Genomic DNA, 23478 nt, shown 5'->3' on the forward strand with positions numbered 1-23478 from the left:
GTTCCTAAAACTTCTGTTAAACTTTCAAATGTAGAAAGACGAATTCTGCAGATGTTAGACGTTAGTGTACGAATATGAGTTTGTATCATTGTAAAAGAATTAAATACCAAGCTCCAAGCATTTTGCTACTGTCCAATCCTATTCCATTCCGCCCGAACTCCCTGATATACAAAGCTTGTACCTGAAAACTGTTAAATACATTTTATATTTTTGCAATCTCAAAAGTATATTTCTTCTACATGTATATCAATCAGGTTGACTAGACTTAAATCCAAAAACAAGCTAAAATTGAAATACTTGTTTGAAACAGCAAACACATTTCGCTCCCTTTCACTCTATTCCGCATTATTAATCGCAACTGTTAGTTTCTCAAACTGCCCTGGTTCGGCTTCGGTAAATGTGCAAATACCTACAACACTGCATCCGACGCCCGACGACGACGACGGTACCGTAATGAAGATCTAAATGTGTAATAAAGAGAAACAATCAATCAAATTCTTCAGGTTCTCTTTTCTCATGCTCGTCCGATGATGTCGGTTGACATCGTTCAAGTAATCATCCGTTGCGTATGCCAGTACCAGTAGCAGTAACAATTTCCTCTACCTACATATCTGCTCTCCGTTTGTGTTTGTGTTTCAGTGGACGAAGGATGACTTCGGGCTGGGAGCCAACAGGAAGCTGGCCGGTTTCGAGCGCTACTCGATGGTGGGCAGCGACGAGGAAGGGGACTTCTCCCTGGACATTTTCCCAGTGATGCTGGACGACGATGCCAAGTACCAGTGCCAGGTCGGACCGGGCAGGAAAGGTAACGTTAGAAATTCCATGCTCATCTGGCTATTTACCGAAGAGTCCAGCCTTACACCACTTTGCTTTAACATGATGCCTTCTTCTGCAGGGTCCCCACCGATTCGGTCCCGTTTTGCCACCCTCACCGTCCTCGTGCCACCGGAGCCACCGAAAATTGTGCAAGGGGATTTTATGGTTACGACCGAGGATAGAGAAATCGAACTGGAGTGCGTCTCCGTGGGAGGCCGGCCAGCTGCTGAGGTGATGAACCTAAATGTTTCCTCAACACTTTGCAGTATGATTTTACCTTTTACGCATTAGATTATATGATTTCAATTGCCACACACGCCCAGTTGAGCTCATGTAACTTCGGTTGACATGTTAGCATTTTGTCATTGAACTTTATTCTGATGAATCGTGCCACATGATGTTCGAGAGAATTATTTTCACTTGCAGATAACTTGGATTGACGGTCTGGGCAATGTCCTGAGCCAGGGAATTGAGTATATGAAAGAACCACTCCCCGACGAGCGGCGTTTTACTGCCAAATCGATCCTAAAGCTTACACCGCAAAAGGAACACCACAATACGTCCTTCACGTGCCAGGCACAGAACACCGCCGATCGAACGTATCGATCGGTACGGCTGATGATGGAGGTCAAGTATGCTCCGAAGGTGAGCATCACCGTCATTAGCGGCAACCAATACATCAGTAACAGTAATAACAACAACAACCACAACAACAACGACGGTAGGATACCAGAAGGCAGCGATGTTCGGCTGCATTGTCGTGCCGACGCAAATCCTCCCGACGTGACATACCGATGGTACGTTGGAAGCGATATGCTAATAGGAGACTACTCCACTGAGCTGGTAAGTAAAGAGGTCAGGTCAGGGAAGAACATTACACAACCGTTGTCCGTTGCAGGTAATATTGAATATTTCGAAAAAGTACCACAAAACTGTGGTGAAATGCGAAGCCCACAACGTCGTGGGCCGAAGCGAGAGAAGCGAGATATTGGATATCAGTTACGGTCCGTCCTTTCGCAGCCTGCCGAAATCGGTTGAGGCTGATTGGATATCAGTTACGGTCCGTCCTTTCGCAGCCTGCCGAAATCGGTTGAGGCTGACCTGGAAACGGTGGTTTCCTTGTACTGCGATGTGGACGCTAATCCCTGGCCGGATATTGAGTGGTTGCACCGCGAGTCCGGACGGGTAGTGTCCACTTCAGCGAACCTGACACGCCGAGTTACTCACACGACGGCTGGCCGCTACATCTGTCAGGCCACCGTCCTCGGCTTCCCGGCGGTAGAAGCGGAGGCCACCATCTATCTTCGCGGACCGCCAAGATCGGCCGGCTCGAGTGCGAGGCGTTCTCCGTGCCGAAGGCAAAACATATCATCTGGGCCCACAATGGCCACGAAATCAACACCAGCAGCGGGCAGGAGGAGTACACCGTCGTCGAGAGCCATCAGCCGGAAGGTGTCAAGTCGACGCTTATCATCCACAACAGTCAGCGGCAGCACTTCGGCGGCTACAACTGTACCGTCATCAACGATTACGGACTCGATTCGGTGGAAATTGATTTCATCCCGAAAGGTAGGTTTGCCACCGTCTCGTTGGCGTTGCCGTCCTTTGCTCTCGAGAGCAATGAATCAGAATTTATTGGTGTTGACTCCGGCGATAAACGGGAAGATTTGCTCGAACCGAACGAAAATTTCCTTCGGTTCTCGATTTCGATGCAATAAAACTTGTACAAATTGTTTCTTCCATTTTCCCCAGGGGCGATTTGTTGCAAGTTTTATTATTTAGATTTTTTTATAATCGAATTAGTGGCAAACAATTACAAATTCACCAACTGCTAGCCAGTGAGCTTCCGATTTGAAATTTCTTCAGGCATGTTGCTTTAATTTTTCCAATGCAGAACCCAAAGGACGTAGTTAATTAGAATAAACTGTTATCAGGCCTTTATAAAAATTCCTAAAGAAGCACCACGGCGCTAAATCATACTGAACGTCAGTATCAACAACCAACCAGTTTCATATTCTTGCGTCGGAGTAAGTAACAAATTACTTTTCACGATATCTGAATCACACGTAAGAGACACTTTTGGCGGCAAAGCCTATTCCTTCCCACGCACCATGGTAGAAACAAAAACAGCCAGGTGAATCAATCACTTCCGCCGAGTCGTTCCAGCCTTACGTTGACTGGAGAAAATTCGTGTTGAAAAATGACGAGCAAACACGAACTGAAATGAAAAATTGTGAACAGACAGGTGAACAAGTAAAAATATTTCGATGAAGCCACAATATGTCAGAAGCCACGCGATGAGTTAGGAGCTTTATGATGCTGCCGGATTTTTGTCGGTTTATTTTAAAGTATTTCTTTTTTTGGAAGTTACTGACTTTCAGTATGGCACATATTCATTCATTTACTTTTTATGCCTCAAATGATTGCAGGATACTCATCCGAAGTTATTTCAAACCTTGTTTACACCTTGTTTCGTGTCAATCAAGGTCATACTCTTTATATTTTTCAATATTGTTCACCAATATTGGAACGTTCCCGAAAACCTTTTCTACTTTGAATTTCAAAATTGTGGCACATCTTGACCATACTTTTGGACCGGAGTTAATCCGACGTTTGGACTGTAGACATTGGAATTTTCATATTTTTGGATTTTTGGTTGCTGGACTTTTCAACTTTTGGACATTAAGAATTTTAGATTTGTACATTTTGTTTTTTTTTTACGTTTTGGTTTTTCAAAGGTTTGAAACTTGGTTTTGGACTTTCGACCACTTTTCGGTTTTTCTAGCTTATGACATTTTTCGACTTGCAACTTTTCGCTCTTGCAAACTATTCGACCTTTCGGTTTTAAGACTTCCTACTTTCCGATTCAAACATTTTGACTTTTCGGTATTTCGACTACTGACTTTTCAAACTTTTCGACCTTCCGAAATTTTGACTTTTTGACGTTCCGACTTTTCAAACGTTTCGGCTATCCGGTTTCTCGATTTTGGATCTTCTACTTTTCGACTCTTTGACTCTTGGAGTACTCTATTTTCTAAACATTTCAACTTGTTCACATTTCGGCTGTTAGACTGTTCGTCTATTCAAACTTTTCGACTTTCAGACAGTTTGATTATTTAATCTTTTCGACTTTGAGACAGTACGACTATTCAATTTCTTCACCATGACTCTTGGAATTTTAGATTTTTCAAGCTTTTCTACCTTTTATATATATATATATATATATATATATATATATATATATATATAACAATAATTTTCTACCTTTTGACTTTTGACCTTTCCACTAGGTGAGTCTTAAACTGTTGTACTTTTCAAACTTTTTGATTTTTCGGCTTTTTGACTGTTTGACTATTCAAACTTTTCAAACTTCTACCTTTTTCTACTTTTTAAACTTTCAGATTTTTCGACTTTTCCACTTTGAGATTTTTCGATTATTCAAACTTTTTCGATTTCCATATCTTTAGGTTTAGTTGAAAATTTTCAGTGAAATAATGAAACTGATGAATATATCGCGTAACGTTTCAGCCTACTACTCTTCAGCTATCGTCTGACGCCTGTAAATATTTATTACCATTAAATTGTGCTATTTAGGTATTTGTCACCAAATAAATTCGCGAATTACAATTTTTTTAAACGGTACAAAAAACACTGATTACAAAACCCTTATATTCTTATAGTATTTACGCCACATTCATATCAATTATTCAGCCTTCACCAGTAGGCTGGTTTTCGTTCCGTCCAACTAAGTCAACTAAACCTGAAGATAGTGATTTTGCGGTGACTTAAAATCAAAGAATTTTTCGATTTCCAATTGTTCAGTTTTCCTATTTCTAGACTTTTCGATTTTTCAACTGTTTAATTTCTTGACTTATTAAACATTTTGACATATCTACATTTCTACATTTCTATTTTTCGACTTTCCGGTTTTTCGCCGTTCGGACCTTTCGACTTTTCGGATGTTCACTTTTTTAACATTCCGACTGTTTAATTTTCTGATCTTAACTGATCTTTTAACTTTTTACCTTTTATCTTAAACTTTCTTACTTCCCACGACTTCTCATCCTTTCGACTCTTAGACGATTTACGACCTTTCGGATTTCCCACTTTTCCGCTCTTGAACTTTTGGATTTTTTGACTAGTCAAACTTTTGGACTTTTCAGCTTTTCGACTCTTGGACTTTTCATTTTTTTTAAATATTGGAACGGCAAACCAACTTTCGACTTTTCGATTTCTCGAGGTTCAGACTTTCTAAATTTTCGACTCTTAGAATTATCGGCGTGCCCGCTGTTCATCTTGTCTAATTTTTGATTTTCTATTTTCCAACTTTTCGACTTTTCAACATCCCAACTTTTCGATTTTTCGATCTTTCTACCTTTCGATTTCTGGACTCTAGTACTTTTTGACATTGAATTATTTTATTTCGATTCTTGAAGTTTCAGACTTTTCTGCTGCTTGACATTTCGACTTCTCGCCTCGTTTCCGATTCTTCAGTTCTAGGACTTACAAAATTTTCGAACTAATGAATTTTTTGGCGTTATGAGTTTTCGGCTATTGGGCTTTTTGACTTTCTAAATTTTTCGCCTTCTCGGCAGATTGAATTTATGATTTTTCCACTTGAGCTTAAGCTTCAAATTTTGGACTTGTCTGTCTGTCTGTCTGTCTGTCTGTCTGTCTGTCTGTCTGTCTGTCTGTCTGTCTGTCTGTCTGTCTGTCTGTCTGTCTGTCTGTCTGTCTGTCTGTCTGTCTGTCTGTCTGTCTGTCTGTCTGTCTGTCTGTCTGTCTGTCTGTCTGTCTGTCTGTCTGTCTGTCTGTCTGTCTGTCTGTCTGTCTGTCTGTCTGTCTGTCTGTCTGTCTGTCTGTCTGTCTGTCTGTCTGTCTGTCTGTCTGTCTGTCTGTCTGTCTGTCTGTCTGTCTGTCTGTCTGTCTGTCTGTCTGTCTGTCTGTCTGTCTGTCTGTCTGTCTGTCTGTCTGTCTGTCTGTCTGTCTGTCTGTCTGTCTGTCTGTCTGTCTGTCTGTCTGTCTGTCTGTCTGTCTGTCTGTCTGTCTGTCTGTCTGTCTGTCTGTCTGTCTGTCTGTCTGTCTGTCTGTCTGTCTGTCTGTCTGTCTGTCTGTCTGTCTGTCTGTCTGTCTGTCTGTCTGTCTGTCTGTCTGTCTGTCTGTCTGTCTGTCTGTCTGTCTGTCTGTCTGTCTGTCTGTCTGTCTGTCTGTCTGTCTGTCTGTCTGTCTGTCTGTCTGTCTGTCTGTCTGTCTGTCTGTCTGTCTGTCTGTCTGTCTGTCTGTCTGTCTGTCTGTCTGTCTGTCTGTCTGTCTGTCTGTCTGTCTGTCTGTCTGTCTGTCTGTCTGTCTGTCTGTCTGTCTGTCTGTCTGTCTGTCTGTCTGTCTGTCTGTCTGTCTGTCTGTCTGTCTGTCTGTCTGTCTGTCTGTCTGTCTGTCTGTCTGTCTGTCTGTCTGTCTGTCTGTCTGTCTGTCTGTCTGTCTGTCTGTCTGTCTGTCTGTCTGTCTGTCTGTCTGTCTGTCTGTCTGTCTGTCTGTCTGTCTGTCTGTCTGTCTGTCTGTCTGTCTGTCTGTCTGTCTGTCTGTCTGTCTGTCTGTCTGTCTGTCTGTCTGTCTGTCTGTCTGTCTGTCTGTCTGTCTGTCTGTCTGTCTGTCTGTCTGTCTGTCTGTCTGTCTGTCTGTCTGTCTGTCTGTCTGTCTGTCTGTCTGTCTGTCTGTCTGTCTGTCTGTCTGTCTGTCTGTCTGTCTGTCTGTCTGTCTGTCTGTCTGTCTGTCTGTCTGTCTGTCTGTCTGTCTGTCTGTCTGTCTGTCTGTCTGTCTGTCTGTCTGTCTGTCTGTCTGTCTGTCTGTCTGTCTGTCTGTCTGTCTGTCTGTCTGTCTGTCTGTCTGTCTGTCTGTCTGTCTGTCTGTCTGTCTGTCTGTCTGTCTGTCTGTCTGTCTGTCTGTCTGTCTGTCTGTCTGTCTGTCTGTCTGTCTGTCTGTCTGTCTGTCTGTCTGTCTGTCTGTCTGTCTGTCTGTCTGTCTGTCTGTCTGTCTGTCTGTCTGTCTGTCTGTCTGTCTGTCTGTCTGTCTGTCTGTCTGTCTGTCTGTCTGTCTGTCTGTCTGTCTGTCTGTCTGTCTGTCTGTCTGTCTGTCTGTCTGTCTGTCTGTCTGTCTGTCTGTCTGTCTGTCTGTCTGTCTGTCTGTCTGTCTGTCTGTCTGTCTGTCTGTCTGTCTGTCTGTCTGTCTGTCTGTCTGTCTGTCTGTCTGTCTGTCTGTCTGTCTGTCTGTCTGTCTGTCTGTCTGTCTGTCTGTCTGTCTGTCTGTCTGTCTGTCTGTCTGTCTGTCTGTCTGTCTGTCTGTCTGTCTGTCTGTCTGTCTGTCTGTCTGTCTGTCTGTCTGTCTGTCTGTCTGTCTGTCTGTCTGTCTGTCTGTCTGTCTGTCTGTCTGTCTGTCTGTCTGTCTGTCTGTCTGTCTGTCTGTCTGTCTGTCTGTCTGTCTGTCTGTCTGTCTGTCTGTCTGTCTGTCTGTCTGTCTGTCTGTCTGTCTGTCTGTCTGTCTGTCTGTCTGTCTGTCTGTCTGTCTGTCTGTCTGTCTGTCTGTCTGTCTGTCTGTCTGTCTGTCTGTCTGTCTGTCTGTCTGTCTGTCTGTCTGTCTGTCTGTCTGTCTGTCTGTCTGTCTGTCTGTCTGTCTGTCTGTCTGTCTGTCTGTCTGTCTGTCTGTCTGTCTGTCTGTCTGTCTGTCTGTCTGTCTGTCTGTCTGTCTGTCTGTCTGTCTGTCTGTCTGTCTGTCTGTCTGTCTGTCTGTCTGTCTGTCTGTCTGTCTGTCTGTCTGTCTGTCTGTCTGTCTGTCTGTCTGTCTGTCTGTCTGTCTGTCTGTCTGTCTGTCTGTCTGTCTGTCTGTCTGTCTGTCTGTCTGTCTGTCTGTCTGTCTGTCTGTCTGTCTGTCTGTCTGTCTGTCTGTCTGTCTGTCTGTCTGTCTGTCTGTCTGTCTGTCTGTCTGTCTGTCTGTCTGTCTGTCTGTCTGTCTGTCTGTCTGTCTGTCTGTCTGTCTGTCTGTCTGTCTGTCTGTCTGTCTGTCTGTCTGTCTGTCTGTCTGTCTGTCTGTCTGTCTGTCTGTCTGTCTGTCTGTCTGTCTGTCTGTCTGTCTGTCTGTCTGTCTGTCTGTCTGTCTGTCTGTCTGTCTGTCTGTCTGTCTGTCTGTCTGTCCGTGAAAATTTCCATATAGGGGTTTTTGAGGCCGGAAAAGGTTCATATGATGGTTAGAGACCCCTCGTCCCACTAAGAGGGGGGGGGGGGGCTCCCATCCAAATAAAATAGAAATTTCTGTATAACTTGAGAACCAATCAAGCATATGTAACCGAATTTGGCCTGTGGGGGTTTTAGGAGGCAACAATTTTTTCCATGGTGAATTATGACCATTCCCCCATTTAAGAGGGGGCGAGGCTCCCATATAAATAATCTACAAATTTCCTCATAACTCAAGAACTAATCAAGCAAATGGAACCAAATTCGGCATGTGGGGATTTTTGGAGGCAGGATTTTTTTCTTTGGTGAATAAGGACCCTTCTCCTATTTAGGAGGGGGGGGGGGGCTCCAGTACAAATGAAATACAAATTTCCTCCTAACTCGAGAAGTAATCAAGCAAATGGTAGCAAATTTGGAATGTGAGGGTTTTAGGAGACAGCAATTTTTTCTGTGGCGAATTATGAGTTCCCCCCTTTAAGAGGGGGGGGGGGGGGCATCCATACAAATGAATTACAAATTTTCATCAAAACTCGAGAGCTAATCAAGCAATTGGAACCAAATTTGGCATGTGGGAGCTTTAGGAGGCAGAAATTTTTCCAATGGTGAATTATGACCCCTCCTCCCTTTACTAGGGGGCCTCCCATACAAATGAAATACAAATTTCTTCATAACTCGAAAACTAATCAACCAAATGGAACCAAATTTGGCATATGGGAGATTTTGGTGCCATGAATTTATTTTGTGATGGTTTGTGACCCCTCACGCCTGTGGTAAGGTGATAAAGACTCTCATACAAATAAAACAGAAATTTTTGCATAACTCAAAAACTAATCGAGCTCGAGAAGTTTTGGACTCTTCCATAAAACATGAAAAGGTTTTCCGTGAAATGGTTACATTCCGCGTAAGGTTTTTCGCGAAATGGTAATTGGCGAAATATTATACAATCACGGCGAATATTTAAGTGCTTTATTCTATCTGGATAAGCAACGGGAGGATTGTTTCCTACTGTACTGTGAGGAAAAATTGCAAATTTGTATATTAAACTACCCATGCTTTCATAGTTACGTAACTGCTAACATGAATCTAAGGTTGAACTCCTCAGAAACTTGCAAAACTCGAGATTGTGAGAAAGATCATCCGAGATTCGTGATTTATGTACACCACACTTTAATTTGTGGTAATACGAAGTTTGTCGGGTCAGCTGGTTACAATATATAAAAATAATAGTATATTTTATAAATAATATAATATATTATCCAACAAAACGAATCTGTCGTTCAATTTTACCGTAACAATATATTATTAAAATCATACTTACATTTCCTGCCACACCAGAAACCGATAAAACAGAAATCCCGCAATAATAATCGATTGTCACCAGGATGCTTTGCAGCCGGAAGCATTTCTGAGACGGGAACAGGTGTTCTAATATTTCAACACGATTTAGCACCGTTTGAAAATTCATAGACAGCTCCACACTCGTACGTCACCCGCATGCATGCATCTCAGTGGTGCGCATTGGAAAAATTGGAACCAACCTAGTGCTGGTGCCGCTGCTGCTAGCTTTACCCCGGGGCACCCGGTAGCAATTTAGTGCTTTTCGAAATGAAAATTCCGATAGTACGACACCATCTGGGCCACCGCTTTCGATCGCATCGGTCTGGAGGAGTGATTTGCATCCACGTATGAAAATCTAATTTCAAATTCCTGTTACTTCTCTTTTGATTCCACCCACACCCGCAATGCTGCTGCTGCTGCTGCTGCTGCTCTTCCCAACTTTCCCGGTAACTGTGAAGTAGAAAATATTTTATTGCCGGTCATCATTTTCGGCTCCCTTGGCGGACTGACACTTTTAATCATCATCCTCGTGGCGGCAATGTGCCTCTGGACCAGAAGAAGCCGGAAGCAGCTCCCACCAGCGGATGTAATACCGAAGGTAAGTCCCTCTCTATAGACATCCGAAGTCTGTCCAATGCAGAACTTTGTTAGGGTGACCGAAGAGCTCTAGCAGCTAGAGTGTAGTTTATCTCCACTTTCTGGTCACTCTATCAAAAATATTTTCCGTTATCCTTTCCCTCCTCTCTGTCTCTTTCTGTGTGTTTCTCTCCATAGAATGGAATTTAATTTCCTTCTTTACATTCTACCTCTTCCACAATCTATGGCTATGTATTTTTGCAACTGTTGACCGATGCAAAAAAAAACCTCTCTGTGTTGCAGCACCACATTTCTGACAAGGACTGCAAGGAACTGTACCGCCGAACATCGAACGTTAGTGACCTGAAAATAGATCGTGATAATGAATTTATGGAAACCAGCCTTGGACCAGATGGTATGACCACTCAAGTGAATGTGGTTCTCGGGTCGGGCACAACAATTGCCAACACCAACAGCGCAGGTCCGGCGGACGAAACCGGCTCGATTGGCTCCTCGAACAGGAAGTGTAAAGATTTCCGGTACGATGCCCCGCTTCGAATAACACAATTTTTACTTTCGTCGTTATAACTTTTACCCCTTTGCTTTGCTTCGCTTTGTCCAATAGCTTTTCCGGCGACTTTACCGACAGCCCCTCAGCACAGCCTTCCGGAACAGGTGCTGCGAACAACGGGAACAATGGTAACAGCGGCAGCAGCGGATACGCACCATACGTGGATTACTCGCGTGGCTACAGCCCACCGGCAACCCATCTGATGCAATTCCGATCGAGTTCCAGCAGCAGCAACATCAAGAGCAGTCTGAACAACCCGAGCCACACCAGCAGCGGACCGATGACTCTCGGTCGCCACAGAATGTCCGAGTTGAGGCAGGAGAATGGACTTCCCAGCATCCAGGGCAGTTTGACTTCCCTACCGAATGGGTTAATCAGTAAGTAAAACATTTCTACTGCAAACCAGCGCAGCGTGCCAACTGAACATTCTTTGACACTTTACGTACATAATGACTTAATCCGTTCGAACTACGTCGGACAAGCCGCTGGCAAGCGACTAACTAACCTATGAAACTTTCTATTCAAACCAAATGACGACTTCAGTTCACTACCCAAACCCGTAGGAATTACAGACTTTTCTCGACCAGTTCGGAAAGTTTCCCGTTCGGAAAAATCTATTATTTTCAACCATAAATTTTCAACGATAAGATTCGCCTTACGGAAGCGTGAAGCGTTCGGCGAAGGGGCCAATCCCGGGCACGCTCCCTCAGGAACGTAACCGTAGCATCCCTTAGACGACCCTGAAGCCCTACCCGCCCTTTGCCGGGTGTGACCGGGACCGGGGAAAGACAGATGAACTTTCCTTGCCGTGGCAGTTTTAATAGATTTCTGTTTACTTAAACTTTATCACATCGTTTCTCGGGTACCGAACCGATCCGGGAGACCGAGAGAGAACGGAAAGCCCGGGTTACATTTGCGGTTCCTGTTTCTGGCACACAGGAATCTGGGATTGATCTACTACTGATCGCTGGCGTGGCCAGATGTAGATGCAGGGAGGGGCATAAAACTATTGCAACATGGTGTAAACTCTTTTTTGCTAATTAGATGAGTTATTACTATTGAGTTTAATTTTAAATTAAGCTTATCTAAATTTAGTATATGATTTCCATGTCAGAATTCGATTTGAACGTGTAGGACGCTATATCTCTGCATTTTAGCGTTGGTAAGAGGAAATACTTCAATCTATTGTGCCTGCTTTTTATTTTCAGGTAAAATTCAAGTTTGCCACGTGGTTTCGAGACCCGTAAATCTCTTTTTTCGAGACGCATAAATCTCGAATGTGCATAGTATTTTTCATAAATTACTGTTAATAATGTCATGCAATTTATAAAGATGCATTTTTGATTTCAATTTTCTAATTACTTTTAAACGTAAACGTACTTTTTACGTAAAGCTTTTTCAAGGAATCGTAACTAGTCTCCCAAGTAACCAAGAGTTCGAATAATGGTGTATAACAAGGGTTAAACAGCTTTATGTATATCAATCTATAACTTGCTAAGCAGCGTCACTTTTAAGTAATTAACCGAACTTTCAAGCTGTCTTGGGTTCACTGCATAGAACGTTAAGCAGCTTCGAAATAAACTGTCAAAAACTAAGAAAAAACAAATTTAGCAGCACTTCTATGTTCTATTTTTATACTTCTACCTAACTTCTATATTCGTTGCATTTGCCTGCTGTTGGGTTTGAACCCGGGTGCTCCGCGTTGTAAACCTATACCGATCCACTGCGTCACCTTTGTCGTATACAAGCGATGTGAATTTTGCCAATGAGTTGTTAAGTAAAAGTTCGATTTAGAACTTGCAGCAGCTTTATGCAGCGCGAGTTAATTATAGAACATAAAGTTTGGAACCAGGCAATTAACTGTAGTAGTGATATACCGACAGCATATGCTACACAACACAATAATGAAGAGCATTACATTCTAGTTTATATTTGTAATTAGAAATGTGCGAGGATTAAATTTATTCAAGTGAAATAAAAATTAATCTCCAATAGTTTCAGGTTCTGCTGGTTTAATCACCAGAAATATAAACAAAAAAGCAACACGCAGAACTTGTTAGCAACTAAAGTTACTTCAGAACTTCATGTAGCATCCTAATAGCTTTGAAGTATCTATGAAGTACTCGCAGCACTTCTTAAAGCATTTAGTTCCACATATACTTGATATACACCACTAATCATCGTGAAAGTTCCACGGAACTGAATCTGAACTAATTATGAACTTTCGAGTTCGCGTGTCAAGTAATACCGTGCCGTATCGAAATCCGTACACCTAAGAGCTAGACAATTTTAAATGGTCAATATAAAATTATGATATTGTAATAAGCAATTCGTCATGTTTTCTTTTGACAGTATAATGCTCGTTTTAACGTTATTTGGAATAACAGGAAGCTAAAATTAATCCTAGTTATAAAACAACGAGATAAAAATGTGCATCTCTTGATTCAAAATCCGTACACTTTTTTATGCCTGATTCAAAATCCGTACACCTGTGACTCAAAATCCGTACACCATGTTAAAAATCAATCAAAGTCCGCATAATTTTGAATCTAAGTCCGTGTAAGCTTGATCGAAATGAGTTTAAAGTTTGTGGCTAAGTTGTTTTTCTTTATTTGACTAATTACTTTATATTATAAAATATGCTTTTCTCGATAATTGACGCATTGTATTTTAGTTCTGCTCATCTAAGAGTCGTTCACACCAGGCGTATGAAACTGAAGGGTAAAGAAGTAGCTAACATCTTTTTACGCTTCCTACACGTCCGACACAAAAAGAAAAAAAGCAAAAAAGTAACTTTGTTCGGGAGCTTACCAATACAGATTCATCCGAGGCTGAAGTTAGAGCGGGCTACTCACAAATACATTTTGTCCGATGCAAAGTTTGTTGTGGGCTAGATGAGATGTTGGCTACACGAAAAATGTATGGGAATGACATTTGTGACAGCGGGGTGGTTCACACCCACAGTAGGAACACTACAAGGAATCAATCTTTTTGTTTTTAAGCCAAATTATGGGTAATTGTTCATTTTCGGTCGGAAAGTTAAAATATCAGGTTTGGTACTGATTAAATATTGCCTCTATCCATCCCACTTGTAACAAAACCTCGTTTGTGTTAAATGTTCTTACATTCTTTTCCTTGTGCCTCAGGGAATATTAGGCTTAGAAACAAACTTTTTTAACATTTTAGAGTAAATTAATTTCACTTATAAACAATATATAACATTTTTTCTTGATTTTTGTTGCAAATTATACGGAAAGCTGAAAAATTGCAGAAGAGACTCCGGTATTTCGAGAGTACCAATTCAATATAGTAGCTCTTATCGTAGTGACCGGAACTTAAACTATCTCGATGCTTTTATTAAGGGATTATCCACCATGTATTATCGTAATTGCCATCTTCCAGTTTATCGACATATATTTAGCTTTAGTTATTTCCATTTTGTTTGGCAAAACATAGAATAGAGTTGGATCACTAAGGATACTGCACAGGTGTACGGATTTAGATTCAACTAGTAAAACTGAATCAAAATCCGTACAGTACTAATTATGATGAATAAATATTATTTCAATGGCATAATGAATGAAATTAAGCTGTAGAACGATAAACACCTTTAGTTCAAATTGATTTTCGGGATTTTAAATAGGAAAATCACTTCAAGTGCGCTTTACACTTCATTTTATTGGAAGTTATTTTCTTAGCAAATTGCTAACAACACAGCCAATTTAGAGGGAAATCTGATAGGCATTAACGTTTTAATTTTTATTACTTGTATTTGATGGCCTACTACCTATATTTTGACATTGACGTAATGCTAATAAACCACGGATCTAGGCCTATTATTAATATTTTGCATTTAGACTTTTTAATACATATAATCAAGCAAATTGTATTAGGTGTACGGATTTCGAAGCTGTACGGATTTCGATACCGCATGGTATTCGAACTTTTGGTTGCTTGGGCTGTCCGTTGTCTGAATGGTTTTGTCTGAAAATGTCTAATATTGTCGCTGCTGTCTTATGTTACCAGGAACCTAAGATGGAAATATAAGACAGCAGCGACAATTTTAGACATTTTCAGACAAAATTATTCAGACAACATACAGACTAGTTACGATTCCTTGAAAAAACTTTAAAAATACAAGCGAAACGTCGGAGAGTAACTAAAAATTTGTTACGATTTTGGTTTGACTACATACGCCATTTCCCAAAAAAAGCTTTTGTATATCTTCTTGATAAAGTTGTCAGAGTTTTTAAGTATGTTTTATATAATAACTGTTCTCGCGGGGTTTCGAATCGATTTAATAAGTTGATAGCACATAACCTTCATAATCGTGTCGGTAAACTAATTTCTCGTGGTATTTTCTTATATCGATATATTGAATTTCCATTACCTGTTTCACAATGGCCACGGTACCAAACACGTCCTCAAATCGTAAGCGAGCTCGGATGACAGTGGCCGCACCACCTATCTCGGTGGATCTAGTGCCATTTTTTCCACTAACAACTCCTTCCTGAGACACTTGTGGATGATGCAGAGGATTCCTCGGTCTCTAGTAGCAGCAAGTGTCGGGCTAACTTCCTTTCCCACCCAAATTGACCTGCAGTGGACGTGGCCAGCTTTGCTATTGATCATTACAAAGAATTGGATCTCCAGAAAATGCACACTGAGAATGATATGCTACTCCCAAACATCATTTTAAAGGTTCTTCGTACAATTTTAGCTGATCTAGATCAATCGCGGGTAACACACGGGCGGTCAAACTATGCTATGCTATGCTGATTTCTATGTCAGAATTCGATTCTTTCTTGGCTTCTCTAGGTTATCGCAATCTCATCTAAATTGTGTTTGTTTCGTTCATTACTTAAATTTTTCCTAGTTTGTTTCATCGCGCGTTTCAATTTAGCTCGAATGAATCGCGTTAGTTTGTCAGCTGGCTCGATTGTATCATTTGATGCTTTGAAATCAATAAAGAGGTGATGTATGGGCACGATGTACTACCGACATTTCTGCAAGATCTGCAGTTGCTGCAAGGAAATTATTATAAGGCGGTTTTCATGTCGGAATGCATCTAGAATGATTTTGCTAGCAAATAAGGTTGATTAATCGAATATATTTAATTTGTAGTTTAGGTATTCAAACCAGTAGTTTAGGTTTTTAAAAATTGCAAAATTTTGATGGTGCATTAATTTTGGCTACTTATTCTAATATGCACTATAAAATTTAATGCGCATATGCTGCACAAGTACGGAAACGGTTTGAGTAATTTATTTATTTTGAACATTTACGGTAAAATCAAATGGAAGTGTGCAAAATAAAGTACGCTTAACGCCTGTCCTAAATAGATGAATCACCCTATTCATTCAGGTATATTATTATGACCGCTGTAAATCAAGTCGGTCAGGATAATCTGACAGTGAAGCTTTACCTCTTCTGCTCACGGCTATATATTTTCAAGTTGATAGACCTGTCTGGGTGATTTAGCTTTTTACGCAGCGTTATGCTTTATAGTTAAGCAACGAAAAGCCTAATCGGTTTTATTGCTGCTTTCAACGGTGCGTAATAAATCTACTTGAGCTTATGGCCTGACTCTTCAAGAGACTCCGTCTAAAACCGTCTGAAGAATGGGCCTCTTGGTTGGATAGGAAGTAATTTTTATAACGGTCATCAGAAGGTTCTCGTAGAGCTCATAGTTTTATAGGCTATTTTTTGAAACTGGTCATGATAACTACTAGAGGAACGTAATAAAACTTGAATTACTGCTTGGGTAATGTAGTTTTGTACAATTTTTGTGAGTTTTGTATCATAACTATTATCTTTGTGTTATTTTTGTATCAGTGTTTGTATTATCTCTGTTTTTGTTTCTTTTTTTTCTTTGCTCATTATTATGTTAATTTTGACTTATTTTCTGTATTACTGCATATCAATTTTTTCATCATATTTGTGTATTTTTTGTGCTGACGTGGTGTAATTTGTAACCTCATCTGATTATTTTGTATCATTTCTAAATTGATTTTTTCATCTCCCTTGGGTCCCTGTTTAGTAATATTTTTGCGTTATTTTGGTACCATTCTAGTATCGGTTTTGTGTACAATATTTTTTGCAAACAACATTTCTAGAGCTTTTTATCGTTCATTTTCGAAAGATATTTGAATTTTTCGGCGACACGATTGTGAGAAACGTACTGCTCGAGCCACAAATGTTGTAACGTTGGTGCGAAAATGTCAAGAAATCAGAAACACATATTCATACAACGGGTGACAGCTAAAATTTTGGAATTTTTTCGAGGCCTCTATACTCAACCTCAAACTAGCTCAGAGAGAAATGCGAACATGTATGTGTTAGCTCTCTCTTTTTGTCAATATTTTTTGTTTTGTTTATGATTGCCCAGTTTTGCTTAAAATAGCGTCGAAACATGAAGCATTTCGGGAGCGCGTTGTACACTTCTACAAACTGCCACCGAAATCTCGGCAAAAACAAGCATTCAGGTCTGGCCAACATGCTCGGCTGTGTGTTAAGACTTTTCATACACGTACGCATTGCAAATAAACAAAATGTTGGCGGTCTGTCAGGCAGCGCTGCCAACCTTCCACATTTGTCTGGATTTTCCATACTTTTTGATGCCTAATCAGACAAAAAAAGACGCTTTTCAAACATTGTCTTCCATTAGGCCAAATGACAGCCAGATTTTTGCCAGACATTTTTATGCTCGTTTTCCAGATTTTCGTAAAAAACCGGTTGGCAACGCTGCTTTCAGGTCAAGCGCCGAGACCAACGTCCTCTTTTGCCAGCTTGGCTCGCGGTTCACACACAGCCTATGTTACTCGAACATGAATCCTCCATTTTTGGTCAACATGTTCGTACTGATGCTCTTTTGAAATCGAAGATGGCGGACTATTGTTTAATATTTTGCATAAAAATTACTGCATAGACTATAGACTTTTAGAACGCGGGTGGCTGCAAGGAGTTAAAAATCGATCTTTGACTTGACTGCTCGACAGCACTGTTCGACTAGACTGCTTGACTGGACTGCTCGACTCTACTGCTCAACTCGCTAGTCGAGTTGAGTAATCGAGTTGAGCAGTTGAATCGAGCAGTCAATTCGAGTAGTAGACTCGAGCAGTTGCGTCGAGCAATTGAGTCGAACAGTCGAGTCAAACAGGTGAATCGAGCAGTCCAGTCAAGTAGTAAAGTCGAAAAGTCAAGTCCAGTCAAATATCAATTTTTGGCTTCTAGTCGTCAACCTCATTCTAAAAAATATTGCAAAGGTTTTCATGAAAAATGCTAAATAATTTCAGCCATCTTAAATTTCTAAATGGCCAAACATCGATTTTCGACTTCTAGCAGCTACTAATTCTAAAAAAGTCTTATTGCAGGGGTTTTCTTAAAAAATGCATGATAATAGTTCGCCAGCTTGAATTATAAAATGGCGTCAATCGACTTTTAGCAGCTATCCGCATTTTAAAGTTTTATTACAAGGGTTTTCATGAAAAATGCTAAATAATCCGCCATCTTGGATTTCAAAATGGTCTGAAACATCGTTTATCTACTTCTTACAGTCACTCCGGTTTAAAGTGCATGTTTCAGGGGTTTTCATGCAAATTGCGTGATCTGGTATGCAGGTACATATCTGGTTCTGTTATCTGGGTTTTAAAATTGAGGTCAAACATCGATTTTCGACTACTAACAGTTGGTTCTGTTTTAAAAAAGTTTGATTTCAAAATGACGTCAATGACAAAAAACGCAAGGGATTGACTATTTTGCAGAATTGAAGACAGAATTAATAAAAGGGCCAATGTCGCAAGCGTAAACAAACCGAGTGAGAATTGATTTCCCTATGCTGGTCCAGCAAAAAAGAACTCTCACCCGTTTTGTTTATATTTGCGACATTCGCCCTTTTGTTAATTCTATCTAGAATTACAGTTTTCGTTTAGCGTCAGGGACGAAACTGATCGCTACCAGCCCCAATAGTAACTATGTAGTTCACTACGAGTTTAGTAGTTGTTCAATGATTCAGAAAGATACTCTGTTTAGCTGTACAGCTCGCTACAGCTCTATGTTTGATTCTAACGGGTTGCTTTTTCTAACCTTTTGCAGGTCAATAATTCATATTTACATTGCTAGTCTATAAAAAAAATATATGTCTGCATCGTTGAAATGTCAATTGAATGTAGTTTTTCAGGTTTTGACCAAAAATAATTCCGAATGTACGCTTAATGTTTACGTGTTTGTTGGAGTGAATTTGCATCAGTGTTTTATAAGAACTGTCATTTTCGGTTGTCAAAATGAGCGCAGAATGCTAATTTTTCTCTGAACTCACAATACCTTTTCTTATGTAAAAAAATGCAAGAAATCGATTGGTGATGGTTTCATCCTGCGCAGACTTCGGGAAGTGCCCGTTTTGCTCTATTTTCCCTAGAAATCATGTTAAATGCTAATTAAACATTAAAACTAATTCAATGACAGGGGAATAAACTCGAATAGTACCAATTTACTCGAAAGACATCAGGAGAGTTGATTTTCATCGATTTAGTACCGTGATGAATTCACAATCGATTTGTTTTGCCTGATTCTCTCCTAGATCTACAAAAACACGTTCATTTGCTATTGCGTAAAAAAGTTGTAACTTTTCAACGAGGGTGTCTTTGGAGAAGTTTATTAATGTAACACAACGCATCTTTTTAAACTATCTAGATGATTATATCGTCCAAAAAAATTTTTTTCTTCAGAAAAATTATAGCAGGCACTAAAATGAGCAACTTTGCTGAATATATCTATCTATCTTTTGCTAGTTGCGAGATATAATGATTTATTTAAAAAGTACATTGCTCTTTGTTTGTACCGCCAAGAAGATAAACTCGATCAACTCATTTGGTGCGACAGAAAGAGGCAATCTATTGCCAGACGTCGATACGGCAAGTCTAGTGTAATGTACCACCACCGGGTGTGTCTTTGTTGTTTTTGTATATAAGGGGTGCGGCAGTAGTTTAGTTGATAAAGCATTCGGGTGCCAACCAAAAGAGCGTGTATGCGGACCCCATCTGCCATTGAAAGACACAATACATTTTTCGCCTGTATACATATCGAAATTTTCTAATTCGTAAGTTTATTATTCTACGCACCAGACACTTCCTCACTTCCCAAAAAGACCCACTGGAATGCTTATGAGTATGATCGTTTTTCATCCACCTCTCGTGGTCTAATTTTTACAAAATTAGTACTAAAATTAACAGAAATGTTTGTAGATCCAAAATCTGAAATAAAAAATAATAAATTTTCCAAAACTTTTAGTCGTTCATGTCCTCTTAAGTATAAGTTAGGTTTGATCCTAAATGGCGCACTTGTAATTGGATTTTTTTTACCCCGGTGAGCCCCATCCTAGGCACGCCAGTGTCTATTACTATTGGCCGGATTCCGCAGCTGTGCCAGTGCTGTGATAGGACACACCGAACCGAACAGCCAGCGCTGAACAGCAAACCAAAAGTTTTACCTGTGCTGTCTGTCGACTTGTTGGTAAGACTTTTGTGAGGAAATGAATTACCCCTCGTCGTCCGACGCACTGTTGTTGAAATTCAGATTGAAGTAATGAACCGGCGTTTGACTTTGTGCCGGTATCTGACAACCGCACCGACGGTGGGTGGAGATTGATCTTTTCAGGACCTTGTTAGATAAGGTTTGAGGCTGTTTTGAGTAAATATAATAAATTTCGTTACTATTTCGCAGATGAATGTGATTGTTGCTTGTTTACGATACAGTAAAGACTCGTTATTTTGACGCAATCTGACTTAGAATCCATCCAAGAATGTTACAGAAAAATAAATATTAAGCCGACAACTGTTTGAAAGTAATACACAACTAACAACTTTCCTTTTCTTCTTTCCCCCTTTTCTTCGTGCAGAACAACCCCTGCTCCAGGGTCATCTGACCATCGATAGCCGCTACGGTAGCACCTACGGGAACTCGTACCTTCGTGGGCAGTCCGGCAGCAGTATCAGCAACACCGCCGTCACAATCCCACCGGCGACGGCCAATCCGGCGGCCACACCAGCTCCTCCGCCGTACAATGTAGCAACACGGTCCGCACTGGGATTGACAGCAGTCGGTGGTGGTGGTGGTGGTGTGACAACTACGAGCGCTAGCTGTTCCAGTCCGGCACCGACCGGACCCGGATCAACTCCCAGCCCGAGTTCGATACAATCAGGTTCACTGTCCCAGAGCTCCCAACAGTCCCAACCGCAGCAACAGCAACAGCAACAGCAGCAGATGTCATCGGTCAGCGGAGGAGGAACTACCAACAGTAACATTCTCCCGCAGCCGGGAAGTCCTTCCACCAGCAGCGGTCAGTTCATTCTACCAACCAGCGGTACGATCAAAGAGCAACGAGCACAAGCTACGCATGTATGAAGATCTAGCTCAAAAACAGTCTTTTCCGGACAGTGTCAGTAACGTTTTGACCACGATTTCGATACCTCTTTAATTGCATTGTTAGTGACACCCGTTTGATTTCGTATTCCCCGTCGGACAGAGAAACATTGCACCAACAACCACCGGGTAGGTACCGTACCGGTTGCTTACTTGGCGCGTGAAAACCGCACTCGACAAACAAATCCCACCGCCAATCAACATTTAATTTTTATTCCGTTGATAAAGCTGATTAAAAGCTGCAGTGCGGTGCAAGGCGAAACATCGAATATCCCTCGCCCGTCCACGTGTGCTTTTAATTAAACAAAAATGAGAAAATACTCAACCCCGATGCCCGGCGGACTGTCCGCATCCGGAGCCTGCAGCGGGGATGAAATTTTCTGCTGCAATATTAAGTTAACCAAATTGAAATTAATTCTTCAGAAGAGTTGGATTAAAATCCCACTCGGCGGTGGTATTGGTGGTGGTGGTGCTGGTGGTGGGGAGAAATCTGCCCGGTATCTTACGAAGAGGTAAGAGATCAGACCAAACGGATGCAGTGTAGTGGGGCAGCGAGTGGGTGGCGTGGTGGCAATTATTTTTCATCGGAATGAATTTCATCGGCTACTATGCTGACACGGGCTGGCATGGTGCGAAAAGGGAGAACCGAGTTGAGTGTCTGTTTGGATAGGTGGAATTGGCATTCGACAGAGATAAGGGCGAGCACTTTAGTGTTGGCCAGCAGCGGGGCGGTACACTTTAAAATCGTTTAAGTTTTGCTGGAAGTAACTAATTAGAACGTATTCGAGTTTCGAGTATTGCTATACTAGTGCTATAGTGCTATCATTAAATGTGCAATACAGTAAATGTGAATGTTACTGCTTCTTTATAAACGTTCTTTAATATTCAGACAGGCTTTCTCGGCATCTCAATCTGGACCCCGAAAAACTCTTTGCCAGCTAGGGAACAGAATCCAAATGTCGCGTTGCTTTCGATTTAATCTTTGAGCAGTGTAAATCAAAAGCTATTTTCGAACACAGCAGAATTTTTAAATCAGTTACCTTCGCAACACTTGATAAATCGAATAAAATTAAATAATCCCTAAGAAGGGACACCACCTAGTTCGCCTCCAAGTAAAACAATGGTCTTTCAAGTCAGTTGTCGTATATTCGAATCTCGACTGGAAGAGATAGCGAATTGTAGCAATGGCGCTGCTATTTTCCTATACCGTGAGGTGCCCCAATTCTGTGCACTTGAACGTGGTACGGTGCTTTCCTAGCGGGCGATGCAGAATCACGGTATATTAATATCCGTCGAATTCCGTCAAAATGAATTTCTATAACTTTATTTATTTTTCACAAAATGGAATGCCAACAACCTTCTTGTCTGTGCGCTGTTAATGTGAAATTTTAAAACAAATGCACAAACTACCCTGAAGCATTCATCCAAAGTAGCATTGTTGACGAACAAAATAAACAGCAGCGGTGCGAGATTTCTACCTAGAGGAACTGTGGCTGAAAGGCTCGCAATGTTTCTTTAATTGACAGTGTTATGATTTTCACCGTAACCACCATCAGCGTGATAAATATAGAATAGTGAATAGTGTATAGAATAATGCAAACAGCAAAGGCCCAAGAATGCTCCCTTGTGAGACACCAAATTGATTACAAAATTGATTTGAACGTGCGCGTTGAACGTTACTAAATCTCATGAAGCAGAAGGTTTAAGACCAATTTTCAGCACAAAATTTTATCAGCTTTCGAATGAATTGAGATTTAACCATATGCGGAGATTTTTTTCGATTTAACCATATGCGGGGATTTTTTTCGTCAAATATGGTCCTCTATCACTCCCAGAAATATCTGCACTAAGCTACCTAACACCCTGTATAAAACATTTGTATTTGCTTATTAGTAGAAAAGACTTCGGCATTCTATCGAACTACAGAAATCGTATTAGGAGCTGTTAAAATGTGCGAAGAAATTGATACGAAAATATTTTGGGAAGGAAGTGTGTGATGCAAAGAATGATTAATTGGATTTTCTGGAAAATGTCGAAATAGAACACAAATGTATCAGGGCGATGGCAGATGGGGTTCGCATCCACCCTCTTTGGGTACCGCCAGAGTGCAAGCGACATGCGACGCGACGCGACATTTCTTGCTGTTGTTATACGCGCAGCCCTTTTTCGCTCGGAGCAGGACTGTGCATTTAGCAACATGAGAGCGAAGTCGTGTCGCGTCGCTGTCGCGTGTACTCTGGCGGTACCCTTTCAGTTGGTACCCGAATGTTTTCCTAACTATAGTCGTATGGGGAAGTATCTGACGCGAATAGGAAGAGTGATAGAATTGGAAGTATAAAACAAAATTAGGTATTTGGCAACCTAATACAGCGGGCAGCAGTAGTTTAGTTAGGAAAACATTCGGGTACCAACCAAAATTGATTGAGATCATATTATATGTATGAGTTTTTGCGACCAAGCCTGCCACGTCCGGTGCGTTGATTTCAACGGCCCGTTCTCGAAGATTCCCCACGAAAACCCCAACCTTTTCTGGAT

The 23478-nt window shown here is 41.1% G+C and overlaps 1 protein-coding gene across 1 annotated transcript in view; it reads left to right on the forward strand.

Moving 5' to 3' along the window:
- LOC128746248 (irregular chiasm C-roughest protein-like) overlaps nucleotides 1–20925 on the forward strand; it is a 47663-nt gene extending 26738 nt beyond the window's left edge. Inside the window, 10 exon segments of the mRNA XM_053843297.1 lie at nucleotides 640–805; nucleotides 896–1047; nucleotides 1243–1659; nucleotides 1715–1855; nucleotides 1912–2134; nucleotides 2137–2385; nucleotides 9839–9975; nucleotides 10257–10492; nucleotides 10579–10901; nucleotides 20420–20925. Of these exon segments, the coding sequence (XP_053699272.1) occupies nucleotides 640–805; nucleotides 896–1047; nucleotides 1243–1659; nucleotides 1715–1855; nucleotides 1912–2134; nucleotides 2137–2385; nucleotides 9839–9975; nucleotides 10257–10492; nucleotides 10579–10901; nucleotides 20420–20925 (2550 nt within the window).
- Nucleotides 20926–23478: the final 2553 nt, after the last annotated feature.

Source organism: Sabethes cyaneus, chromosome 1 (assembly GCF_943734655.1).
Source record: "Sabethes cyaneus chromosome 1, idSabCyanKW18_F2, whole genome shotgun sequence".
Classification (NCBI taxonomy): domain Eukaryota; kingdom Metazoa; phylum Arthropoda; class Insecta; order Diptera; family Culicidae; genus Sabethes; species Sabethes cyaneus.